This window comes from Xenopus tropicalis, chromosome 3, assembly GCF_000004195.4.
Source record: "Xenopus tropicalis strain Nigerian chromosome 3, UCB_Xtro_10.0, whole genome shotgun sequence".
Classification (NCBI taxonomy): domain Eukaryota; kingdom Metazoa; phylum Chordata; class Amphibia; order Anura; family Pipidae; genus Xenopus; species Xenopus tropicalis.
Genome location: NC_030679.2, coordinates 53,100,990 through 53,128,926, shown reverse-complemented (window position 1 = coordinate 53,128,926; position 27,937 = coordinate 53,100,990). Strand labels below are relative to the sequence as shown.

At 37.3% G+C, this 27,937-nt stretch overlaps 1 protein-coding gene across 3 annotated transcripts in view; it reads right to left on the bottom strand.

The window, feature by feature from the left end:
• Positions 1–4,039: 4,039 nt before the first annotated feature.
• mettl25 (methyltransferase like 25) overlaps positions 4,040–27,937 on the bottom strand; it is a 129,319-nt gene continuing 105,421 nt past the window's right edge. For 2 of the 3 annotated variants that reach the window (XM_031898895.1, XM_031898892.1), the window contains one exon: positions 4,040–4,572. In XM_031898895.1, the coding sequence (XP_031754755.1) occupies positions 4,540–4,572 (33 nt within the window). In that variant the 3' untranslated portion in view covers positions 4,040–4,539. Of the gene's footprint in view, positions 4,573–9,652; positions 10,043–27,937 lie in introns of those variants that run through there. The other variant, XM_031898893.1, reaches the window with a different exon arrangement.

Sequence of the window (27,937 nt, the reverse complement as noted above, 5' to 3'; positions counted from 1 at the left end):
ACTACTCTGCTCATACCTGATGGGAAAAAAACTGCCTGTTAAGCACCAGAAGCAAAATAAGAAAGGAAGGAGGTACAATACTGCCAGGAGCGCAACCCCCAGCCAAACCTGGAAGCACCTGCTGTAATAATGAGCTCCTATACCTGCTGTGTCTGTATAGAGGACTCACAGTAAAAACCTTTGGAAATCAAACAGCAATAGCAAACACCCCAGAAGCATAAAAGCACCATACTAGGTAACAGTGGCATGTCAGCAAAATGCAAACTCCAGTCAGAACCCTGGAGAAAGGTTTGCTATTAGGTGCAGACTCCCTGTGAGAAAGGAAGGAGATACCATACTGGTACAGCAGTGCAAACCCCAGCCATACCTGCGGTGTCTGGACAGACAGCATTCAGCTGAGGGACATAATTAGCTCATTAGTATGCAGGCTTCTCAGTGCACTGAGCACTTTTGAGAAGAGTCAAATCTATGGGGCACATTTGCTAATCCAAGAACATCCGAATGCATTTTTTTCGTAATGATCGGTATTTTGCGATTTTTCCGTAAATTGTCTCGACTTTTTTGTAGCCGTTACAACTGTTTCATAAATTGTCACGACTTTTTCGTAGCGTTACGACTTGCGCGAATTGTCGCGACTTTTTCGTAGCCGTTGCGCCGAGTACGAAAGTTTCAGATTCATTCAAGCTTCAGTATCGTGACTTTCCTTGGGCCAGGTTGGAGCTGCAGAATGCCATTGAGTCCTATGGGAGGCTTCCAAAATCATGCAAAGTCTGAAAGTTTTACTCGCCGTTTACGAGCGCTCAATACGAAAAAGTCGCGACAATATACAAACAAATCGTATCGGCTACGAAAAAGTTGAGACAATTTACGAAAAAGTCGTAACGACGATTAAAAAATTGCAAAAAATACGAAAAAGTCGCAAAATGTTCGTTTCCAATCTGAATTTTTCCCATTCAGATTCGGGGATTAGTAAATGTGCCCCTATGTATCACTTTCTAGACTCACAAATGGGTGGAAGTGATGTCTGAGAAATCCATATTTGGGACAGAGCTCCAGCTAATAAAATACTCAAAAACCTTTACTTGTGGCTCAAATAGAAACAAAGAGCCCAATCCCACCATAAAAATGCTTTTATATGTGCAGTTGGATATAACACTATATAATGCATCAATAAAAACACATTAGGAAAATGGCCAACGCTGTATTCTTCATGACTAAAGTGCAACTACACCTCCCTTTAATTGTCCAGGAATCCATGTGGCAAATCAGTCCATGATGAAATGAATTACTGACACTCTACACTTGGCAATGAGCACGCCACAGTTTTAAGAAAAGTTCAAATTGGTTTCTAAATTAAACATGTGCAGTTGCCAATAGCAAAAGTTCAGATCGGTTTCTAAATTAAACAAGTGCAGTTGCCAATAGCAACAAAGCAGCAGTTAATTTTGATCAGTGTACTTCTAAAATGAAAGCAAAGATCATTGGATATTGGAAGCTGCATTTTTACAATTTAGCAACTAAGTTTGTTAATGAATACACAAAGAAGGGTATGCATAAACCAGTGCTAATTTAGTGCACTAGAAAGCATATATACAGTATATATATATATATATATATTGCTCCTGTTTGCTGCAGTTATAGTCTCCTCTAAGGAGAATTCTTATGGTTTTGCTAACATGAATGTAAATTGTTTTTATATTGGTTGATTCTGATTGGAATGTTAGGTCTTAATGACTATATTCCAATAATTAAAGGGTGCATTTAGAAATATTTATACATTCTGTGCTATGCAGTGTAAAGTCACACATAGCTACGGAGCTCAGTAATAAATTTCCTTACTTGTTTAGTGGGCTGAAAAATTCTAGCGTAAAATGAGGCTTTAATTAAACTCAAAAAAAGCCTAAAAACCAGCACTGAGAGCTGATGCTTTTAACACATATTTTGATGTTAGAAATCTTCTCCTACAACGGGTTGTATGAGTTATGGCAGGTGGCACAAAATAAATACCACAACTACCCTTTGTAATGGATGATTTCTGGGATTGTAATAATTCACATGCTAGAACCACAGTGGGATTTTACAAATAAGCCGTTTGTTTACCACCTTTGACACCAGTGATTTAGGCATCAAATACCACCCCTTTCTAAATATGCCCCATACTGTTCTTTAAACAAGAAGAAATTGGGGTTTTGTTGGTAGCTGTTTTTTTAAGCCTTATCGAAGGCAAAACAATCCTATTCCGTTGATTTAATATGTAAATTGTTTTTTGTTAAATTTCAAGAATGGATATCTAACAGAAAGACCCCTTATCTGGAAAACTCCATGTCCCAAGCATCCTGGATAACAGGGTCCATACCTATACTTCAATCTACCCTTTTCATACCTATTTTACTTAATGCTATTTAATTTTCCTCTATATCTTTATGTTTTTCTTTTTTTTGTTTAGTGACCCTGAATTTTGTGGTCCAAACCCAAGTATGTGTTCTCATTATTCCCACAGGAGGAAAGCTTTACACATCTATATATTCTGGAAAATGATTTCTTGTTGTGCAGCACAAAAGCTCACTCTGCTCATAAAAAAAAAAGTCGTTACAGCAAAGATTTAAAATTGGCCTTGAATAAATTATGGATTCTCTCCAACACTGCAGCAGAAGTGAATTGAAACAACTTTCCTCAGGTATAAACCTCTGATTCTGGAACAATTCCTCTTTTAATGTAGTTTGCATGCAGCTTGCCTACGGTCTCATTATTCTAGTTATGAGGCTTCCTCACCTTTCCTTTTTTAATGTAGCCTCAATATATGTCTGAAACGTTTAACACCTAAGATGTACAAATTCTCTCAGGCTATGCGTTTACACAGAAAGGTCAGCATATTGGACGTGTGACATTTTTGTTCGTATAGAGGTGCATATGATGTCTGGCGCTGCTAACCTTTATGTTAATCTACAGAGAGATAGAATAAAGTCACTGATGCTGGCAGAGGGCTTCTGTAACTTGTAGGGCACATCCCTCTCCCAGGGATGCTGGAGACTGACATGGAGGTACTAAGGGAGCATTCTGCTAACCAGAATTTCCTAGCTACTAGCCATATTATAGTACTGGTATGGGACTTGTTATCCAGAATGCTCAGGACCTGGGGTTTTCTGGATAAGGGATCCTTCATTAATTTGGATCTCCATACATTAAGTCTACTCAAAAATCATTTAAACATGAAATAAACACAATAGGATTGTTTTGCCTCCAATAAGGATTAATTATATCTTAGTTGGGATCAAGTACAAGGTACTGCTTTATTATTACAGAGAAAGAGGAAACCATGGAACATAGCCCTTCTGTAATTCAGAGCCTTCTGGATAACACTTTCTGAATAAGTGATCCCATACCTGTACTGTATGTGCAAATTGAGGGTGTATCTGGACTACAGAGGTAACAGGATCTAGGGAAAAAGCTTTCAAAAGAAGAGTATAAAGAATACCGTCATAGGAAAACATGTTTTTTTTCAAAATGTATTAGTTAATAGAGCTTCTCCAGCAGAATCCTGCTTTAAAACATGTTTTTTTAAAAGCACAGATTTTTTTTTACAAATACATTTGAAATTTCACATGGTGCTAGACATATTCTTCAATTCCCATGGTGCCACAGCCATGTTCTGATAAAATTCAGTCACACTTTACTGCTGCTGCACTGCAAGTTGTAGTGATATACCCCCCCCCCCCCCCCCCCCTGCAGTCAATCAGCAAAACAATGGGAAGGTAGCAAGATAACAGCACTCAATAGTAAGAAATCCAAGTCTGGCTCATGACTCCTCCAGTTCCATGGCAGTAGGAGAAACAATAGGTTACCTGAAAGCAGTTCTAATGTGTAGGGCTGGCTCCTTCTGAAAGCTCAGACTCAGGCACAATTCACTGAGATGGCTGCCTACACACCAATATTACAGCTAAAAATACATTTTTTGGTTCAAGAATAACATTTTAAATGGTAGAGTGAATTATTTGCTATGTAAATAGTGTAATTTAGAAATAAAAAGTACACCATAAAAATCAAGACAGAATCACTTTAATTTACATATCTATTAACGTAATCACTTATAAAAGATGTCAAGCACACATTTATATTTGTTTTGAACTTATAAAATCATGTGTTTATGGACTAATAGCACTGGGGATTTGTATATGTGAATAAAAGCAACAATTTGCCTCATGTCGAGTAGTATAAACGTAGTATCCCCACACAATGAACTGCAGTCACTTTGGTGGTGGTGTTGGAGCCCCTTGGATGCCTGGCATGGTATCACTATCAGTGATATCAGTATTCAAAGCAGAATTAGGAGCAGCACACATGCTTGTGATTATTAGGTATTTAACCCATTTATTTTGCCCACAGAGTTCGAAGGAAAAGGATGACTTTTGTTGCTTCAAATGGTTCTTGCAGCTCTTTACCATGCCTTGTCCCCATTATTTGTAAAATATACGTTGCATCCATGCATCTTCACCCATGCCTGATGCACTTACAGCTCCTGAATTCTGAAGTACAACTTAGTTAATCAGACCATAAAACAGTGTTCTCTTCATCCTGGAAAAAACAGTAATGTAATATGAGGTTACAAACTGGAAACACAGTACCAGGGTTGTGACTAGATGCAGGTCGGGTCATACATAGGAGGACAATGCAATTAACCAAGCAATATGGCAGGAACACAGTCAGAACACAGTTCAGGTCATACACAGATCAGTAACATGGTATCAAGGATTTAACAAGAACAAAGTCAAAAAGGCTCAGATTCAGATACAAACTGGATTTCAGGAACACTGGCAATGAGCTGGCAAGGGAAACATTCTTAAAAGTCTCCTGTAGCAACTGATTGGATGAGGCAAAATACTACTAAAGCCAACCCTGGCTAGGCTGATTCCCTAACACTTGCCTACAGTTAGGAATAGAATACATTGCAAAAATAATAAAGTGCAGTATCCAGGAAACCAGTCTTTTCACCTCTGAGTACCGCAGCTAAATGTTTCTTTACTACACATAAATTCTATAAGTTTGACAGAATAACACTTGGGCAGATAGAGATAAAGGCTATCAGTCATGAAACAAGTACAGTAAACCCTGGCAGAGGATATGTAGGCAAATATTTACAAAGGAACATGGTTCAAGGGAATATTTTGGTCTTGTATAAAATATTGATCAGATTACACACTGGCTATGTGATACAGGCAAAGAAAAAAAACATTAAAAAATCATCTGGGATTTGGATCAAAGTGGAAAAAAAATCCTTCCTGTCTCCAAAAGGGCAATTGGCCAGTCTCTGGATCAGCTCTATTCAAAGTGTGTTAATTTCAGTAACCTTGAATTTTTTTACTAACTAAAAAGGCATCCAGCTGAAATGTAACTGCCAAGACAACAGGCTTCAGGGAGCAAATGTTGTAACTTCACAGGCCTCACTGTAAAAATGTCCTACTTTGGATGACCTTGTATCATTAGAAAGGTTATTTTATTGTACTCTTATATATTTATACAAAGCAAATATATATTCACTGGACTTTCATTATTTCTCTTTCTTTGTTTCTTTACTTTTCATCCCTGTTGTATATTGGAGACCAAAACAGCACTTCATTTTCATTATTTACCTGTCTAATTCCATTAGAGCCAGCAAAGTGGATCTACAGGAAAAGCATATTCTTTTTAAATGCTGATCAGTTAACACTGCAGTGCACTGATGATCCCCAATAAGGGCAAAGCAAATGTGTAGTTTAGATTAAATCAACAATGTCTACCACTTAGAACCCTAGTGCAATTAGAGAATATACCACCATTTTCTTTAAGACACTTGACTCTTTTTGATCCAATTTCTCCCCAACTTTAGGGCTCATATACAAAGCAAATGTAAGCACTTGTAAGTAAGTGGTATAAGTCGTAAGTGTACAATCTGAACACAATTTTTTTGCCTACAATGCAGCAGTAGTTACTGGAATTCCAGCATCATTCCAGCATTAGTGTCCAATTCACTTTTATTCAAATGTGTCAGTGGAAGCAACCTGCTAGGGATACTCTGGTTCTGCATCCAGGTCCATGCAACTCATCAAAGCATGTGTTCAAGTAGCTAAGAGCAATGAGCATACCAGTATTTTTGCAAATGGCATCAATGCACATACAATTTGCATCCACTCTAGCACTTTGCACATATTCACAAATGAGCCCTCTGGTCCTCTGCCGTGTTTCACTATGGCAAACTGCTCAGCTTTGCTATTCTCTTATTTCAAATCATTCAGTCCTGAATCAGAAAACACAAATAAACGAATATGTTGTAGAAAATGGTTTATGCAATACACTGCAGAATCAAACTGCTATAAAAGTTGGCACCTGCAGTGAGAAAGAGTGAAATGACCATGGGTGATTTCTCTTTTCTATTACAGTAACTATAATGGTTGCACTATTTTGTTTGCATTGACAATAATCAGAAGCACTGTCTTTGTACTATTTCAGGGAATGCTTCTTTTGCTCAATTCCTGCCATAGGAAAGATCTAACAAAAGTTGACTGAAGCCTTGAAAACCAAGGCACAGAGTTCAGTGCACATGTCTCAGAACATTGTCTCTGGTAGGATTATTATTGGCAGCTGGTAGCTGCAAAGTTGCGTTCCATTTAGAGAACACTCCACTATTTCAAACCTATAATAAGAGACGTCTATACAATGGTGCTTGATATCAGACTCCAAAGTTTTCTTTGATTATATACAGTATATTAATATATGTGTGCGTATTGAGCACTAGATATATGTGAATGTGTCTGTAATATTTTTATTTTAAAGCACCGTCAGACTGGGGTCATTGTAAAAAATGAGTTTTTATTGCAACGTTTTTTCAAACCGAAATATGCTGTTTGTATTTAACTTCTATACTGTAATGTATAGTAAGCTATAAGTAGAGTATCAGTTGTAATTGTCTTGGGGAAAGTATACCAGCTTTGCAGGCCTCATAATGCTTTTGAGACCTCAACTTTCAAACAGTGTCACAGATTGTCAACCAGATTAATATCGGGGCTCTGACTGGGTCACCTTATTGTTCTTAAGTCAATCAAGTTTTACTTTGGCCTTTTGTTTGGTATCATTGCTCTGTTGAAAGATGAACTATCAACCAAGCTACACGACATACCAATGTGATGTTGAAGCCATGGGTATTGCCATCTTGCCCATGAAGTGGAGCCACCAAAGAGACAGCAAGTTATGTCATATTATGGCTGTGCCAATCAGGACACACCAGTACAGTTAAAAGAGCCTTGCTTTCTCTACTCATAACTGATTCCCGTACAATGGGGTTTATTAATGCACTGAATTACTTGCGAGAAGAAAAGCAAACATATCTGCAAGGATTTTTCCTTAATATTTATCTTCAACCAATATAGAGAGAGCTGCTTATACATATTTTAGTCTTCTGTGAATAAGTGTAGTTCTTTCAACTTTTTTCTGGAAGGCAACATAAACTCATATGCTAAACGGAATTATTTCCAGAGCAATTTCAGTGTTGAAATGTTATCATATTATGGAGATATGCGACAGTATAAAAATAACTATAGGGAGTTTAGTCCTCATAATTAGGAAGAGATTGCAAAATCAATTATCATCAAGCTACAGAGTGCAGTGTGCATAATTATCGCATAAAATACATTACTATAAAGCACTGCTCCTCTCAGGTTTCATAAAAAAAATACATGCTAAAAAATGTAAATCCAAGATGTTGACTCATGCTGCGTATCTATTTACAAAAGCAATTAAATCTATTTTCCCAATGCTTATTTTGCTAAATAGTGTGGATTATTTGGAGGAATGCATAGCATGGCTGTTCTGAGCCTCGGCAAACCAGACCCTGGCAAACTCACAAATTGGCTGACCTTAATTGCAGGGAATTTTAACATGTTTTCTAGACTGTAAAATAGTTGTTCTACATTCAGCAGTGTAAATAATCAGGTTATATTTCCCCCAGAATCCTACATAAATGCCACAGCGTGCAGGATGCCTTCTTTTATATTTGTATTTACATTGGCCAAGTGTTACGGGAAACGCACGTGAACACAAACACATTTTAGCTCTTTCTGAATTGCTTTAAGCAGGTATTTTTGTGTGCCATTAACCTCACATTACAGTACACAATGTGATATTAGCTGGAATTCTGGATTACAAGTGCAGTAGGCAAGTATACTGTAAGTCATATACTTTCTGTACAAGAGACCCACATACAGTTAGATATGGCAGAAAACTAAATATTGTTCTTATGTAAACAATCATTGTATATAGTTCTCATTGGTGAGATTCCGCATTTTGCCATTGCCGAAACACAGCACCTGGAAACCAGTTCCCATTACAACATGGAGTATTATGGGAGAATGTGAATGTATATATACATTTTGTTTTGGTCACCTATGTCTAATCTGTGTTGTAAGTAGCATAATTCCTTTTCAAATACTGTATAATGGGAAGTGGGGAACGGTACAGTATACCTCTTTGTTCAACATGAGTGCAATGAATAGGGCTTTTGTTGAACATTTCTTTTGCCTATTGTTTTAATTATAAAAAATATTTTTTGTTATTTCTTGAGCTAAATAGGCAAACAGGGAAACGGAAACTACATAATGTTTGGGCAGCGCAAGGTCGATAATTAAATTAATGGGCACAGATATTTCCCCTGTTTAATGGACTCTTACTACCAAAACAATTACAACAAAGGGTGAAGAGAAAGTATTGTATGCTGACAATTATTATTATTAACATTTATAAAGCGCCAACATATTCCGCAGCGCTGTACAATAAGTGGGTTTCATACACTGGACATACAGAGTAACATATAAAGCAATCAATAACCGATACAAGAAGTGAAGAGAGCCCTGCCCAAAAGAGCTTACAATCTACAAGGAGAAAGGGTTGAGTCACAAGGTGTGGGAATGGGCATGACAGAGTTGTGAGAGGTGTGGCACAGATTATTGCTTTTAGCAGCACACTGAGGTTATGTTAAACTAGATTAGGGTAAACTTCTCTAAATAAATGTGTTTTTAGAGATCTCTTGAAGGCAGAGAGATTGGGAGAAAGTCTGACAGATTGTGGGAGCGAATTCCAGAGAAGGGGGGCAGTCCTTGCAAAGTCTTGAATGCGAGTGTGTGAGGAGGGAATGAGAGAGGAGTTGAGGAGCACGTCAGTAGAGGAGCGTAACAAGCGGGTTGGGTGGTACAGAGATGTAGGGTGGGGCAGAGTTATGAACTGCTTTGAATGTGTCATTAGTTTGAATTTTATCCTGGATGGTAGGGGAAGCCAGTGTAGGGATTGGCAGAGTGGCATGGCAGAGATGGAGCGGTTGGAGAGGTGTATGGGCCTGGCAGCAGTATTCATTATGGACTGGAGAGGGGACAGTCTTTGGAGGGGAAGGCCAATTAATAGAGAGTTACAGTAGTCCAGTCGAGATATTATAAGAGTGAATCAGAATTTTGGCAGCATCGTGGGTGATGAATTATCGTATTTTGGAAATATTTCTTAGGTGAAAGTGACATGATTTGATAAGTGACTGGATATGAGGAGTGAAGGACAGGGCAGAATCAAGGAATTAAAGAGCAGTGGAGTGTTTTAATCACCACTAGTGGTGAGTTAAACTAGTCTGTTTAGTGATACAGGGAAAACATTTGTGAAACTGCCAAATTCTGCTGAAATGCATTAGAATAAATTGGAAGGCAAAATTGCATTGTGGTTAAAGCAATTTTGCTGGGATCTGGTCTGGGTGGTACATTGGATTTTGAGCAGATATCCTGCTCCCTTCCAACACGCAGACAGCAACATAGGGATGCTGGATGCATCAATCTTTATGCAGGGATGTTGGATGTGCAGGCTTGATTTAGGGACATCAAATATGTTGATCTTGAAGCAATAAAGACATATGTATTTTTACTTTCTATGAAATTCTATACAAATTCATGAAAGAATCACTGCTGGCTATACTGCAAACTTCACTTCAAAACTGTATGGGCGAAAGCGATTCTCTTATCCTTAATCACCATCATTTTACCTGAGAACAGAGAAACCAAACAGTAATCAAAGGGGCTACAGTGTTGCATAAACCCAAATTCTTTTTTTTAATGAAAACATCCATACCTGTTATTAACATATTTTAAGACCTCAGCTGTCAATCATATATGCCTTCCCCGCCTCTATGCCTGAGAAACCACAGTCACTTTATATTTTGCACTTCCTAGATGTAAGATTTGATAATGTTAACAATAATATTCACCCCTCTCTCTTTTGAGATAACAAATAATCCAGACCAACAAGTATTTAAGTGAATATATATATTGAATACTAAATCAAGCAATTGTTACAATAATAACTGATTAAACTAAAACTAATTTACAGTTACTGATTAATGCATAGTCTACCTTATAGTTACCAATGACCATAAAAAGAAGGAAAACATGGTGGGCAGCTTCCTTCGGATTAGTAGGTCCATCATGGCTTTCGCCTGCACTCCCCAGTGCATCTTGTCTCCAGCATCTGCAGTCCTCACATGCCGGCCCCTTCACATGGTGGACCTCTAACTACTGTCCAGTTTTCATTTTTATGCAGGCTTTTCATATCTCCCTCATATCCAGGGTATCACAGGCACTAACTTGTCAGACCGGGGTTGATAAAGACCCCAGCCTTTTGTTCCATAAGTTTTATGGCTGCAGTAGCAAACATACAGCCCCCTACTATTTCATGGGAAACACTTTGATAGGAATCATTTGACTTTGGGTGTGACATGGAATGTAAGCTTCCTGGACAGCTAGTTTTCTACTAAGCATACATTACCCATATACTATGCGTGATGGATATGAACACAAATATACATGAGCAATGTCTTACAATGTCATTGAATGCCTCACAAGACCCCCTTCTGCTCACTGACTGTAATTTGTAGCCTGTGCATGGGCATCAGGTCCCTAGTTCTCGTGGGACTGGATGATGCTAAGGTTACCTAATAGTAGTGTCAACAAAATGGCCCATTGCTTTGATTGTGAATTCCAAGACTGGAAAAGATTTAAATCATTTTTATAGTGTAAGAAAATGTATTTTGCTTAACTAACACAATAGAAAAATACTTGGAATTAGTACTTAGGGTGACAGGTCCCCAAGATTTAAAATGTGTATGTGTGCTCACTGTCTTCAACTGTGCATGAATGTAATCATGATTTCATATTGGATAGGTGAGTGTGAAATCAGTTTAAAGCAATTTATTCATTCTATATTATATATTAGAATGGGAGTGACAGAATGTTATGTAAAGACATAAGATCACGCTTGCACACCCTGGCAGTCCAACAGTAGAGTGCTCAGTGCACAGTGCTGGAGTGGTCGGCACCCTCCCAATCCATGTCAAGTTTGACAAATTGGGGTCCATAAAATTGCAAGGGCTTGCCCTGCTTGTACTTGCTTCGTGTGCCAGTACTTTTTTTGCTTTGTTGTGACAGAATGAAAAAAGCCTAATTAAAGACCTAGGACCGAAATGTTGTACATTATGTTTTGTGCTTCTGTATGAGCCCAAGCCAACCACAGCCCTTTAGCTGGGGATATTTGTGCCCCCAAAAATACCCCAGTAGCTCCCCATCTTCTTTTCTGCTGCTTCCCTGCACATGCTCTGTGCTGCTGTCACTTACCTGAGCTTAGGGACCAACTCACAATATACTGTATATATAGAATATAAATGTCAAAATATAAGGCTGACTAGTAATTAATACAGATAATTAATACTTGGCAGTTAAAAAAACCAGTGCAATTATCATAAGATTATAATAATCAGCCCTGTACCAACAGCTTCTATTACAGGCCAGCCTATTTTCTGCTTGATAATCTGCAATGACCCCTAAACTCAGATTCAACACAGCTGCCCAGAGCACACTGAGCATTGGAGTGTCACTGACACATTTCAAGATGGGGAGCTCCTGTAAAAAGTTTGTATCATTGCTGCTATTGAGATGCTGAAACTTTAGCCTGGCACAGTATATAAATATGTAAATAGCATTTTTAACCATATTAATTTTTAAGGTTCAGTCCTCCTTTACCTTTTCCATTGTTTGGTAAAATGCAGTAATGAAAAAAAAAAAAGCCAACAACAGATGATGCAGTGAGTGCATTCGATAGCAGTGAACATTGGAAAGATTGTTATTATTCTTTTCTTAGTTGAGTGATGGTGGATTAATCTTATCCACAAATATATGGGGGCCCAAGTATGTATTGTTCTGGGATGAAAGTTCAATAAAAAGACTATCACCAAATATTTCACTAACGTATTTTGTACTGTCTTATCCCTAGCCCTTTGCTCCTCTGCTTCACTACATCTCTTCACTTGTCTACCCAAATGTTCTTGGATGTCTCCTCGGCTCCTCTCAGGACTGTTGTCTTTTTACACCATTTACACCCACTGCCATCTCTTGTCTTAAAACTTTCTGTCTTGCTGCTCCATACCTCTGGAATTCCATCCCTGAATTCCTTCATAAGGAACACTCTCTAAATCTCTTTAAGAAAAAACTCAGATTCTACCTTCTGGAGAACTAGAACATTTTTAAGTCTACTTTAGTATGGGCACTTAAGGGAAAATGTCTGTATGTTAAGAACCCACTTAGACTGTAAGCTCAACAGAGCAGGGACATCTCTTACCACATGGCACTGGGTGCCATTTCCTTTTTATTTGAGTTCTTCTACACAAACAAGGCACACGTCAGTTTCAGCTATTAATGCAAACAAATTAGGGAATCGCTGAATAACCACCACATCCAGACTGGTGGAAGCTCCAGGTTCCCTAGTGCCCATTCCTACACCTGCGTGCTATTGGAGAAGCGCATTGGCACTCCCTGCAATTAGCCATAAGTTGCTAGAAGCATTTATGGGTGCAAGTACCTGTTCTAAATAGCTAAAATGGCTATATTTGTATTGGTCTTTTTCTGTTACAGTATGTTAATGTATGTAAACGGTTTCCAATATTTTTATTTGATAATGTGGTTGGGTTACCATACATTATCGTTGTATAATGGGTTAATCTCAAACTGACTGTTGCCTGGTCTGTATGTTTTCTTCTACAGTTGTGTCTGTTGATTTATAATACAGTAAATACATTACTGATTTTATTTGAAAGACTAAACACATCTTTTCTTTTTTCTACTTTAATGTATGCGTTTTAGAAAAGTGAAAACTAATGATTTCTATTTAAGTCAAAGAGGAACACTGACCTCTACTGGCAACTATAAAAGATCAGGAATACTCCCACTGACTACCAAGGTTATTTTAAAAGTAAAGGGAAAAAAAAAAGAAAATATATACATAGGTTACTACTCAATTAAATGAAAGCCTTGCTTAATTGATAGATACTTATTACGAGACTGAATTACTAAAGGCAATTCTGTCCCAGTGTGGTTTCAGAATTAAAGGGTAACTATTGATTAAAATCAGTTGCCTCTACCAGACCCTTGCAGGCCACCACTGCAGTGGAAGAATTGTTTTGTAAGCCATAGGTGCCTTTTACTTAAGTGGTTAACAACCTATCATGCTTTGGGGTAGGTATTATAGTATGGCACAAGCTGTATTAACTATATATTGGTTATTATTAATGGTGGTTATTAATGTTGTGCAAGCACTACAGCAATGAAGACTGCTCAACATGCCAATCTTTCTAAAAAAAAAATGGCTAGGGTAATTTTTACAAATAAGTCTGAAAGAAAAGCATTATCATCTAGGGAGGCAACAGTAAACTTATTACATGTAATGGGCCGATTATTTGCCATATAGCATGTTTAAGGGCTGAATTAAATTAAACTGATGATGTCATGCAGTGAAGTGTATGAAGCCTTTGAACAGACTGGGGCCATTAAAATCCTTTAGATGGTAACATCCGGTCTGCTGGCCATCAGCTGTATAGCCCTGATCTAGAGGAACTAGGGAGGAAAGCCTATAATCTTCTTTGACTGATGGTGATATGTGATGTTAGAAATTATAAAGATCCAGATGTTATGGTCTAGATTTTCTGTACACAGAATTCTGAGGTATCCCCACATGAAACTGAACTGAAGATCAGGATTTGTTACCATATGAGGGCTCTCTATTAAGTATCCTTTGGACATGGCAATTTAGAGATAACTTTATATAAGTATGGATCAGTACAGTGTGCAGGTTGGAAGCCAGATTGAATAGAGAGCACAGAAGGAGCTGGGAAAGTATCGCACTCAAGATCAAAAGAATTGAATGAGGAGGGAGAAGGCATTGGGAGGGTAAAAAAGCTGATTTCTTTGTTGAAGGAATATAGTTTGCTTCCAAATTTGTGTTGAAAGGTGATTCTGTTGGTTATGCAGAATGTCATTAAATATGGAATACAGGCATTGGAATCACAAAGTGTATTTGTTATTGTTTATGAGTGTACTATAGTACTTGTGTTAGAAGACAGGAAGTCAGCTATTCCACAGGGTGTTCTCTACCTGTGTTCTGCAGAACTTGCACAGCAGCACAAGAACAGAATTGAAGCATTTAGCCAGGGGGTTAGGAGCATAACGGCTGTGAAGTAAGAGGGCAAAGGAGTTAATAGCAAAGGATAGACTGGGCAAGCACATCAAAATCAGAGGAAGATGTGAGTGAAGGAGAGACTGGAATTGAGACAGTTAGAGTAAATAACTCAATAGTAAGAGCATTTTAAATCAGGAAATTTGGCTGAGGCTTCAATGAAATAGGAGGGTGTAACGCTGAAAAGGTGACAAAGTGATATTTAGGAAGAGGATATAGGTCACAGCTAAATAGTGAGGGGTGAATCGGTTAAATCACTGAGGAGGGACAAAATGTGAATAGAATTTAGCTAGGTTAGTCATCAAGGCCAGTTCTGTTTTTATTAAAATAAAATGGACCGCAGGGCATTTAAATCACAGTGCTGCTGCACCATATTATCTTGCTTCACCGAGCTTTCTTGTTATACTTAGACTTGGCTTGCATGCTGGTAACACAACGTTCAGATGTACACTGCTGCACTACACACTGCTATGGCACTGTGATTCAAACTTTCCCAGGCCAGAGCTGATTTTTCTAACAGGAGTACTGTCTCAAAGTACAATCCTAGCGATTCTATTCACCTGAGTGTGCCTAAAATGTTCTTCAGTCCGCAGTGAATAGGACTTTCATCTCCATCAATAAAAGCCTAATATAGGAAGCTATGTTTTCCATTTGCTCACCACTGGAGATCAAAGTAGGGGGTTAAGTAGACTCCCAAGACTGGGAGGCATCACCTATATGACTGGGAGGAGAAAAGCTATAAGGAAAGCCAGGGTTTAATCTCAGAGAGGAATGTGGCAGTGGGCGGTCTGTAATTTGCACCCACTGGTTTAGAAAGTGGAATGGTTGAACTGCATGCACTTCAAAAGAAGGAATCAAGAAGAGTTGAGTTATAGGGAAATATCTGAAGTGGCTGGCAGAGGTGGGTGGGGGTATGAGAAATAAAGAAACTACCATAAAAGAGCACCATCATGGAATGGTGTTCTAAGGTTCTAATGTAGCAGTTAGGGCAAAGAGATGAAAACAATTAAAAAAGTGCATCATAGATTAAAATGGATTTGTTAGTTACAGAGATTGAGACATACAAGAAAATACAAGATAGGAAGAGTGGAAATATAAATTGGATTGAATAGAGATGTGAACGGGTCTAAAATATTGTGTGGTAGTAACTAGAATTTAGAGAAATCTTAACAGCAGCAAGCAAACCAATAGACAGGCCCACTGGCATCTGCAATACATTCTCTTGGGGGGGAGGCGTTCTAAAGAAAATGTTCCTTGTGGCCACGCTAACCTTTGGTAGGCACCTAAATAATATCCAAGGACTGCTAGTCTGCTATAGCAGCAACCGCAAAGCTCTGGTGACTGCTTAATCAGTTAATAATAATCATAATTGTAAGCATTTCATCAAGGCTCTTATAAATGGGCCCTCTAACAGAACCCTGCAAGTGCTGGAATGAGATGCTAATAATGATACCACTGCTGGTGTTTCCTCTGAAGAAATAAATTACATTGTTCTTAAAAACAGAATATTCTGCATGTTATGCTTCAAATGGATCTTGAGTATCTCAGATGAAATATCTAATGTCTGGATTTCCTTTATTCCAACAATGAACATTACCCCTTTCAATTTTGGGACTTCAGTATGCTGCAGCTGTTGCTGTGTTTCCCCCAAACATAAGTTGGTATCCCATAACCACTATTTATTTTGCTATATGTGAGTGTAAAACATTTTGTTCAGCATCATTGTATAGTGCCAGTTTATAACTAGGCTATATATTTATAACAGAATCCATTTCCCTTGGGCGTATGGCATTACAGAGCTTGCTTGGTGATGCCAATAAAAATATTGGGCTTATGTGTGTAACATACTTCTCATCCAATTGTTCACCGGAGTTATTGCTGTGTCAACTGCTAGTAAAAGTGTTTTTTTGCAGTAATATGAAGTTTACATTTGAAATCTAGAGTAATTGCTTTCATCATTTCTAGAATATGCCTCCATTTATTGTAGAAAAGCAGCTTGTCACCGATCAGCCTTGCAGTATCTCACATCATGAAATGGGCTATCCATTCCAAACAGTCTTACCACATGGAGCCCTAGATGAAGTGCCTGAGTGGCCATTTACCGTATTTAGCCAAAAAGTGCCCTTTCATTGAAAATCTAATATATAGTTAAAGTTCCAAGTGTATTTTTGAAACAGGAATGTAATAAAATTCATTAACATAAAAATTATACCCAAAGTGAACATACATTTTGTACATATTAAGGTTTACTATAAAGGGCACATTCATCAAAGAATGATGAGTCCGAATACAAAAAATTTGTATTTTTTCGAAGTTTTCAAAACTGTGCGTATTTTTTGTCATTTTTCCGTTAATTTGCGCAACTTTTTCATACTTTGAGACCATTTGCGCACAATGTGTGCGACAAAATTGTATTTGTCACGAGTACGAAAGTTTTGGATTCATTAAAGCTTCATTATCGTGACTTTCCTTGGGCCAGCAGAGTGCTATGGGAGGCTTTCAAAAACATGCACAGAAAGGTTTTCCCGTCATTTACGATTGTTCAGATATTATCGTCACTATTACGATCTTTTCGTAAGCATTTTCGTGACATTCCCGATCATCAGAAATTATTGTATTTAATCCAAATTTTTCCCATTTCGTGATTCGAATTCGTACTTTGATAAATCTGCCCCCAAATGATACAAAGGACTATACAGTCCTATACATACTTTCCTTTTTAATACCAGTTCCCATACCTGTATATATTTAGAAAAGCAATAACTGCATGGTAGAAAAAAAACAAATACCAGACTACATGATTGCCGCCTGAAACTTTGTGAAAAGTCTCAATGGTCATCAAACAAAGATTCATCTGAAGAGGATTTTAACATTCTATTTGAATGATTGTAAGAGAGAATGCTGGAGAGAATGAGGATTGCTACAAGGGTTAATTAGCATCTTTATTTCTGATAAAACTCTCAAAGTCTGAGAATATAAAGGCTGACAATTGTTTGTAGCGTTCCATTTCTTTAATAGATATTACTAATTATTTGTTTATGTTTTAGCAAACTCTCCTAGAATAAAAAATACAATTATAAATATAAATTATATAATAATCTGCCTAAATATAAAGCAGGTGAGGGGAGATAGTGCCGAGTCCCCTGCAGCAACCCTCTGTATTGGAGCAGGCACTGAGCCTGTGTCTTTTTATGGGAGCCAACATGTTTGCTGTCAGCAGCTGCCTTGCAACTAACACAATAATGTAATCTCAGGGCTGCAGGCAAAGCAGCCTGGAAGAGACCAGAAGGAAGTAGGAGCTGTAAAGCCTGGCAGAGGAAGCCAGAAGGAGAAGAGAGGAGGTTCCAGAGATTAGGGAGGAGTGTGTGGGTCCAGAAAGCTGCAGGCCCTACCTGAAGGAGTCCTTTGGAACAGGCTGGTACAGGAAAGGCATATCCTGTGCCCGAAGAGATAAAGATTTTGCAAAGAGTCATGACTAGAGGAACAATCTGAGAATCTAAAGGGGCTGGCAGTCATACTGCATGTGTATGTAAGTGCTGGACTCATCTGAAGATTCCTTATAAAGCATTTAAAGCTACATTTCCTTAGAAGATAGAAATATCTAGCTGGGTAGTAATGCATAAAGTTTGCCTCATGTCAGGTTTGTTGTTTAAAGACTCTACACACTAAAATGAATAATGGCCTTCTCATAATAACATTAGAATTGACAGGCTTTAATAAAATATTATGAGGGTCATTTAGGAATGCTGCAGTTGTGCAAAAAAGGATGCAAATGTTGATACCATTCATTAAAAGGACTAGTGCCCTAGGACTAGTCATATAAAGCAATAAACAATCAAGCCATATATTAAGGGGCACATTTACTATGGGTCGAATCCGAGTCCGAATGGAAAAAATTCGGATTGGAAACGAACGTTTTGCGACTTTTTCGTATTTTTTGCGATTTTTTCGGCGCCTTTACGACTTTTCGGAAATTATCGCGACTTTTTCGTTACCAATACGATTTGCGCGAAAAAACGCGAGTTTTTCGTAGCCATTCTGAAAGTTGCGATTTTTTCGTAGCGTTAAAACTTGCGCGAAAAGTTGCGCTTTTTTCGTAGCGTTAAAACTTAAAAGGCACAACGTTTTGCGCAAGTTATAACACTACGAAAAAAATCGCAACTTTTTGCGCAAGTTTTAACGCTACGAAAAAATCGCAACTTTCGGAATGGCTACGAAAAACTCGCGTTTTTCCGCAAAAATCGTATTGGTAACGAAAAAGTTGCGATAATTTTCCGAAAAAAATCGCAAAATACCGATCATTACGAAAAAAACGCAATTGGACGCATTCGGCCCGTTCGTGAGTAAGTAAATGGGCCCCCTAATGTAAAACTAAAAATGTTATATATTGATTTAATTGACCACCTGTAGTTTATGCAATCAACAGTACACTGGTCACACTTCCCTTAGTCTAAAAGAGCAAATAAGGGAACAAATATTGGAAAAACACAAATGATTCCCTGCATTTCTCGATGTGCACACTTGCCTAATTGTTTTCAGTTGTTTAGGGCTGAGAACAACTTTGCCATTGGCTATTCTATTCTATTCTATTCAAACAATTTCCATTACATAAAAGTAATGTGCAGTATTGTGCACTGGTTTTCCTTGATAAACAGGCACTTGGACAAAAGTTGTAACTGTATGGATTTTGCAGTGAAAAAAGAGAATAAACAGTACAATTTCCAGGATCAAAAATATAGTGTGAAATAATGTGAAATAATGTCATGTTTTTCTGAGTTCTGATAATTATTCCTGTCATACTTCAGTAGAACACTGTTTTTCTTGTCACTGGGCAATGTGGAAATTGACATAACAGAACTAACATATTTCTTGACAGTAATTAAAAAAAGTGTAGTGGCTTAAGCCAAGAAAATATCAAAAGATACTTAATGAGACATTAAAAAGGCAAAGCACGAAAGACTAAAGAGCTCAGATTCCAAGGTCTAAAAATGCTAATAAAAATTATTTCTATTCTAAGCCTATTCCTGCCTCCCAACTTAAAATGACATTTCTGGAAAACAAACTTTTTTCCTGCCTTATAATATTGAGATTTAGCACATAGAGCAGATGAAATATTGGTGGGTCTTGCGCTACTGTTATTATATTGGGCTGATTTACATTTTGAGACTCAGCTAAGCATGAGAAGAGACAGTCTGCAATGAATCCTTTATCTTCTTCAAATGCGTTGATGTATAAAAGCAGAGCTGTCAACCCCCCCCCCCTATTTGTTTGGGAGTTACACCATTTTGGTGGCTCTCCTCCGGTCTCTCATTTGATGCATGTCATTTGTCATTTGATGCATTTGCACATTCACAGGCATAAAACATTTCAACCCAAGTTACAACTTTCCCACCAGTGTACAAGCATATAAGCATGAATAGGGAGCAGGAGGAAAGTTAATGTATGAGAAACTTAACCAGCGTTATTATTATTATCATTATTAGTATGATCTAATAGGTATAGGATCTATTATCCAGAAACCTGTTATCCCAGAAAGCTCCAAATTATGAGAAGGCTATTCCCTATAGATACGATCCCATATTTAAACAAATAATTCTAATTTAAAAAAACAATTTCCCTTTTCTATATCGTGATAAAATGGTAGCTTGCACTTGATCCTAACTAAGCTGCATGAATCCATATTGGTGGCAAAACAATTCTATTGGGTTTATTTAATGTTTAAATTAGTTTTTAGCAGACCTAAGATATGTAGATTTAAATAACGGAAAGATTCCTTGTTGGAAAAACCCCCAGATACCGAGCATTCTGGATAACAGGTCCCATACTGGTTTAAATAAAATGAGCATACCTATTGAAAACAGTTAACAAATGGTGAATTATTATCACCAGACAGCAGAAGGAATTTTGCTTTGTATTGCTTCCCCAATTATCATTTCACACATCTTTGAGATGCAGTAGAGGTGCTCCGTTATCCTAGTAACCCATGGTAGTGCAAACCCGACTTTATGTATAAACCCTATAATAACAATAGCTGTATAATAGAGTTAATAGCATCAGTTATTTCCATTTTTGTTATTTTGAAATGGTATTTTCACAGGTTTTAAACTTTTCATGGCTTAAACAAAGTACACAAGAATATAAATAAGCATTTGAAATATAATATAATGATGATAATTAGATTATAATAGATGATAATTATGTTTAAAGGGGAAGGAAAGGTGCAATTACTGGGGGTGCCAAATGTTAGGCACCCCCTAGTGAATATAATCACTTACATGATACCCAGGCTTGGTGCTCCTGTTAGCAGAAAATCGCACTGATTACTTTATTCAAATTTTTGAGGTCAACGCATGCACAGTAAAAAGCCGTCTTTTTTTATACCTAACATTAGGCACCCCCCAGTAATTGCAACTTTCCTTCTCTATCACATTCATTTACATTTTCCTGAAAGTAAAGTTTAGAATGTGTTTAACTGCTTTGAGCAGTCGAGCAGGGCCATTTTAGGCTTGCTTTTTGGTTAATACTGCCCTTCCCCTGCCATATACCTCAAGTGTCTGGAAGAAGGTTGATTGGGTAACATTGGTAGTGCAGGCCGTGCAATTAACCTTTGCGCTAGCAGAATTTCTGGGTAAATTTAGAGATTAAAGTTACCAGTAAAGTGCCAGCTGAGGCAAGGTTTTTATCATAGCTAAAATGGCCCTAAAGTCTATTACCATTCTAGACTATGATGTGGTATAACCCACCCCCAGCACTGAACTCTGAAACCCACTAAATAGCCAAGTTAATAGTGGGCTTAGCGATTTGGAAAATTGACTTTTTTTTAGGTAAGCTTTGTTTCCATCTGGTAAAAAAACAAAACTTTAAACATCTGCCCTATTTGTCAAATTAATATGGGGCTGGAGATAAGTGGAAATAATGTATGCAATACTGCATTGAAGAAGAGACACCACATTGCGGGTGATAACACACGTTACTCCATATTAGCTTCTAATACACAGACCCCTAAATCTTTGCATTCCGGTTAATTGCAGGCACTTGGGTAATTTGCGAAAGTTAAACAAACCATAGAACTCTACTTAATATATATACTTTGCTCATCAATTGGATAGCTGGTAATCCAAAGTACCCACCCACACCAAGCTTCCTACATTCCCTACACAACAAAAAAAACCTTCCCTCTTTTTATAGAAGCTGGTGTTTCATTCATTGGGCTGATATTTGAAATGTCAACAGTACTGAAAATATGTATTAGTTTGGTGGTCCTACGTGATTTAAGGGCTGTTTTCATAACTCTTCACATTTTCATAATTAAGCATTTTAATGAGCTGTAGAGCTAGGGATATCAAATACATTGAATAAGTCTGTAAATGAATAGAATAACATATGCTTATTATATTTCCCCCATCACTCTTGCACCTGATCACTGTCTCATAATCCCTTTAAAGCTGCATACAACTAAGATTATATCACAGACAATTTCAGGAAAGTCCTCCCTTTTTTTAAACCAGGTGACTGAGACAAAGAATAAGTGAAAGAATTCTAAATTCATGCCAAAAAGTACATTGATAAAAAGTGTCATAAACCAAAACAAATGAAATGCCTGACTGTGTCACCTCAGATAGGATTACTGAGGATATGCAGGAGGCCTCGAGGGATTCAGCTCAGGAAATCTAAAACTAAAAAACTGTTGGGAAACTGAGCAACATAATCTGCAATTACAAAGTACCCTCCAATCACAAGTTACTATTGTAAAAAGGAACATATTTAAAACTAAAATTTATTCTTATTTACAGAAGACTATTGTTAGCCATTGTTCTTTCCATTCTCCGCTTAGAGATGAACTAGACGCTATGTTTCAGTGTAAAGAAATGGAAATGTAAGGTGAGAGGGCAGAATGTATTTTCCACACCATACAAGCTGAATTGTATCTTTGCCATTGTTTAAGGGATATAAAATTCTGCAGTTTTACTGCACTCACATGAAGAGATCCTTAACAGCAAATGATTATAAAGAACATTTGTACAAATGACTCTGTTTGCATAAAATGATGTGTCCTTGGATTCGTCAGATTTAGTTAACATTATTTAATATGTCATACCCAACCCATTCTAATACCTAAATAGCCACAATATTGTGTTCCATTTTGTATAGCTTCTATTTAGGTATAACTGATTTGCAGTTAAACCCTTGCCAACAATACAGTCACCTCCTGAAGCCCTGCTGTCATAATAAAATACCCTTACAAGAAACCATGCACAGTTTGTTCTAGTAGGTAAGGGCCACAGTATGGCACCAATCAGGTTGTGGCCAGTTGGAATTAGGTGAAGATAGACACATGTAGTATTAGAATAAGCAGAACTAACCCTTTCAGTCTGTTTATATCCTGTGCAGAGATACCACTAAATCTGCAAAGTTTTTTCACTTCATAATTATGGTAGCACGAATTACAGACCCACGGAGCAGCCATGTTTGTTCCCCTCTTCTGGGTTTTAATTGAAATGACTCCCAAGTGGATAAATATGCCCAATCACAAACCTGCAACGCCCATTCTGCTTTCAGCTGGTGTGTGAAGAGCTCAGCTCCGTTGTCTATGTGTAGTGGAGGGGGGGGGCAGCCCTTTGAAGTAGGCAGGCAACAGAAAGATCAAGCCTGCCTGCTATCTAGTTCACAATGCAATGCTATGAGAGGGAGGGAGGGGGAGCTCTTTGAAGCAAACGGGAAGCTGAATCCTCCCAGTTTATGACATAGTTCTTTTGACAGATTGAGAAGCTACAGTCGGGTTGTCAGACAGTCGGGTTCAGGATCTTCAGTAGGATTTATGTAGAGAAACAGGACTTTTAGCAAAAAACAGTCAACATGACCTATAGGTAGGTTTGGAAGTAGGTTCATATTTTTAAAAGAAATTTTGATTTTTGCAAAATATATTCTTTGATTTTTAGATCACAATGGCTTACACCAAAAACTAATTCCAATAAGTAAAAAGAATGATGAATTTCTATTCAAACATTTATGAAGTGTTGTTTGAAATAGCACATATACAAAGGCAAGAAAAATAACTGGTTGCTAATGCTAATTGATTGGTTCTATAGCAATCTTTGCTCCTTACATTACATAAAACCTAATTATCATTGTTCATATTTTTTTACAATTTCACCTACATTGTTAAATGTAGTTCATTTGAGTTTTTCAAATTTTTGTGCTTAAAAATTATGTGAACATTATGGTGTATTCAGTTTTTTATGGTTTTATTTGCTCATTCCTTTATTATTTGGATTTCGCAATATAAAAATCAGGTATCATTTGTGTTTTATGAAATTTCAAGGGATTTCAAAGTAGGAAAACATATAAAAATGACACAAATACAAAAATCCTGTAATTGAAGTAGAAATGTCAATGAATGTACTTGCGTATCTTATTCTATCACTTTTATTCATATTTTTAACAATGAAAGAATACAACATGTAATGTAAGGAATATGTAAGCAAATTACTGTTAGGGTGGGGTAACTTGAAATAAAACATAGCAGGATTTTAATGCACAGAAGAAACTTTTACCTTTATTTAAAACTTTTCCAACAATTAGTAAACAAAATAAATAAATTGGACAATCTAAACACTAAAATTATACTATTTGTAAAATTCAAAATGGAATTCCAAGAGCTGAAATGCAGTTGATAGCCCTAATTCATCCCTTCATACTCTCTGCCCTGGAAATAATAAGTAGGAGTTGGTCCTATTAAAGAGAATTAAAAATAACTTGGAAAATGAAGCCATGATGTCATCTTACAACAAATGCTGCCATTAAGCAGAAATGTAAATGATGGATTTACAGCAGTCTGGGAATGCCATAGCACAGATGCAACATTTCCACTCTGCATAAGCAAACAATTTGCAAACATGAATGTTTGTGTAAGTAAATATGTTATATATTCACTTGATTTATTTAATTGTTGAAAAATGATACCTGCTCAGTTCCCTTTCTAATGTTACATCCAGTAACACCAATCAACAAATGGTTTGGGTATAGGCACTGGGATCTGATCATCATATATATTCTTGGTGTGATGCTAAAATACAGTAAGGGGTCTAATTATTATGCTGTGTAAAATAAAATTTGACAAAAAAAAAAAATGGAGTAAAAAGCTGTGTAAAATAAATGGAGAAGTTCGCCACCTGAATAAAAATTATTTTACACAGAGCCTGGTGATGTGTGGCGAGTTTTGTGCATCAGATTAACATGGCTCAAAATCTATTTCGGTGGGGAAAATTTGAGTTTTTAAAAGGTCTGAGTAGTGGTTCAACCATGAAGATTGAGAGACATGTTTCTCAATAGCCAAAGAGGGTGCTTATTTGAGCAATGTATGCTCATTTTCTATTTTAGCTGTTTCTGAGATAGTAGCAGTTAAGACTCTGCGAATCGTCAACCCTAACCGAATATAGGAAGTACATAGAGAGTTAGGGTTGCTGACACTCAAGTGCTGCTGAGCTGAAGCCTGCTTAAAACTGTGCTAAAAAAAAAATCTAAGAAACCACAAAGAATAGAAAATAATTGTAAACAAGCGTAGCCTAGTGGTCAAGACATCCACCTTAAGCCAGCCAGTAGTAGTTTAAATCCCCCCATAGCCAGAAATATGTCTCACCACAGGCTTGCACCCTTGTGACCCCTGGACAGAAGTCACTTAACCTCCCTATGTCCCGGCAACCGCTTGGCGCCCAGAAATGGGCTGCTGTGGTTGCCATCTTGACTTTATCACTGGCTACAGTTCCCCACAAATCCTCTTTTTTGCACTTTCAAGGGCAGCTCACAATTTATGATACAGGTATGGGACCTGTTATCCAGAATGCTCGAGACCTGGAGTTTTCCGGATAAGGGGCCTTTCTGTAATTTGGATCTCCATACCTTAAGTCAACTAAAAATAATTTAAACATTAGTGAAACCCAATAGGATTATTTTGCCTCCAATAAGGATTAATGATATCTTAAGGATATATTTTTCATGTTGTGTAAAAAGTGGAGTAAAACATCACTGGTGAGGTTGTTTATAGAAACCAATCAGATGCTTTGCTTTGATTTTCTAACTGTTGAAATATAATTGCTGATTGGTTGCCCTGGGCGACATCACTGGTAATGCTTCACTCCACTTTTTACACAGCATGATAAATATACCCCTTAGTTGGGATCAATTACAAACTCACTGTTTTATTGATACAGAGAAAAAGGAAATCATTTTCAAAAATTAGAATTATTTGCTTATAATGGAGTTTATGGGAGATAGCCTTCCAGTAATTTGGAACTTTCTGGATAATGGGGTTCCGGATAATGGATCCCATACCTGTACCAGCTATCAAATTGCCCACCATAAGCATGCCTGCTTGCCCCTGTCACGGTGAGTGGAATTGTGGTGTCTATGGCAGCTGAAAGCAACTGTCATGGGAGAAAAATATATTTCTTATCACTGGCAATAATAAGCCAATTGATAGGTGAGCTGAGCTACAACGCAGGGACAATGGGGCTTACAAAGGCCGCCAAAATCAGCAAGTGCATTTTAGGGTAATTTTTGGGAATTTGATTAGGATATATGGAAATAATCATAGAACAGAATCTACACTAGAGAGCTGATAGGAGAGTAATGGAGATATTCTCTGAGCCGTATAATAGTGCCCAGCTGGTATGTAATACAGGAGATATCCTGTGAGCGCTATCTGTTATCCCCTGCTGGTATATGGTACAGGAGATTCACCCTACTTCTATGCATTATCAGGAACTCTTCATCCAGAAGAGGGGTAAGCTAACCATTTAGCTGTTTTGTCTAGACAACGGCCCCAGTATTGCGTATGTTGCAGACTACACTGATTCCCAAGCAGCCACGACTCATGTATCTAAACTGATTACTAATGAACTCTGAGCAGCGAATTGCCTTTGCGTCTTTATACAAAAGGAATAATAAAGTGGTCAAGTTCCATTTGCCAAAAAACCGTCCAGCCAGGGGGTCGCACCATAAAACTGGGCAAATGTTAAATACATTTATTCCCATTCATTCCTAACAGTGCAGGGCAGCCCTGGGCATTGCAGGGTAAACAGAGAGCAAATTAAACACATTCAAATGGGGAATTCACAAAAGTGGTGATATTGAGAGAAAATAAAAGTTATAGAGATAGATTTGACAAATTCTCTATCTCTAAAATATGGGCCTGGCCCTGGAAATGATGAATAAATCGATAGTAACACGGGAAACCATTTGTAACCCAGAAACGACTTATTCTTTTAATAAAAAATATGCCTCTGATATTGCAACCAAAATAACAGTCAGCACAAAAATATAACCAGAATGGCATTTTATTAAAATGCTGAAAATGTGGCATTTTATACCTTTATTTTCTTTTAACTGATCATATAATTCCAATTTTTAATTACACTTCACAGGGGAGGGGTGAGTAATAATACAGTTGTCTGCAGTATAATTTATGTGCAGATAATTGTATAAGGGACTTCAAAGTACTTTCTAATAACTAAGACCAGCTGCTGCTTGCAACTTGTGATCTGTTCTGAAGCACTCAAGGCTCTGCTTAATGTATTGCTCCGGTACCAGCCTCCTCAGCTCGTTTTTCATAGACTACAAAATGGTGTGTTTAGGTTAAACTAACAAATGCTTAGCAAATGATACTATCTGAATAATGTTTGAAATTTAGGCAATTGTATATAGCAGGAGGCTTGTCATCTTTTTTTGGTTTTATGAAGACTATTACTGCATTTTACCCCTTTCTGTACATTTAGGGGCAGATTTATCAAAATGTGAGTTTAGAGCTTAATACATAAAAACTTACAACACATTCTATTCATTCCTATTGGATTTTTAGAAGAGTGTTTATGAGATCATGAGTTCTAACTTGTCGTTGATAAATACACTTCTAAATATACAATAGGAATTAATAGAATGTGGGTAAGTAAAAATGATTTAACCTATTTTTTTTATATAACTGATTTTTCTGATAACCTAATAATTTTTTTAAATTTTGTTTATCCTCCAAATCTGATGTCCTTTTTTATAATAAAGCATGTATAGAATGAATTTGAAGACAAATTAATTACCGTACAAACTCGAGTATAAGCCAATCCGAATATAAGCTGAGGTACCTAATTTTACCTAAGGAAACTGGAAAAAACTTATCGATTCGAGTATAAGCCTAGGGTGGGAAATGCAGCGGCTTCTGCTAAGTTTCAATAATCGAAATAAATACCAATAAAATTAGGATCTATTAATCTTACTGAAGAAATACAGCAGAAGTCACTAAAGTCTGCCCCATGAGACAATCTGTAGTGACCAGATCACTTTGTGCAAGGGTTAAATAGCACTCTGCTACTCTTAAACAATCCTATGATAT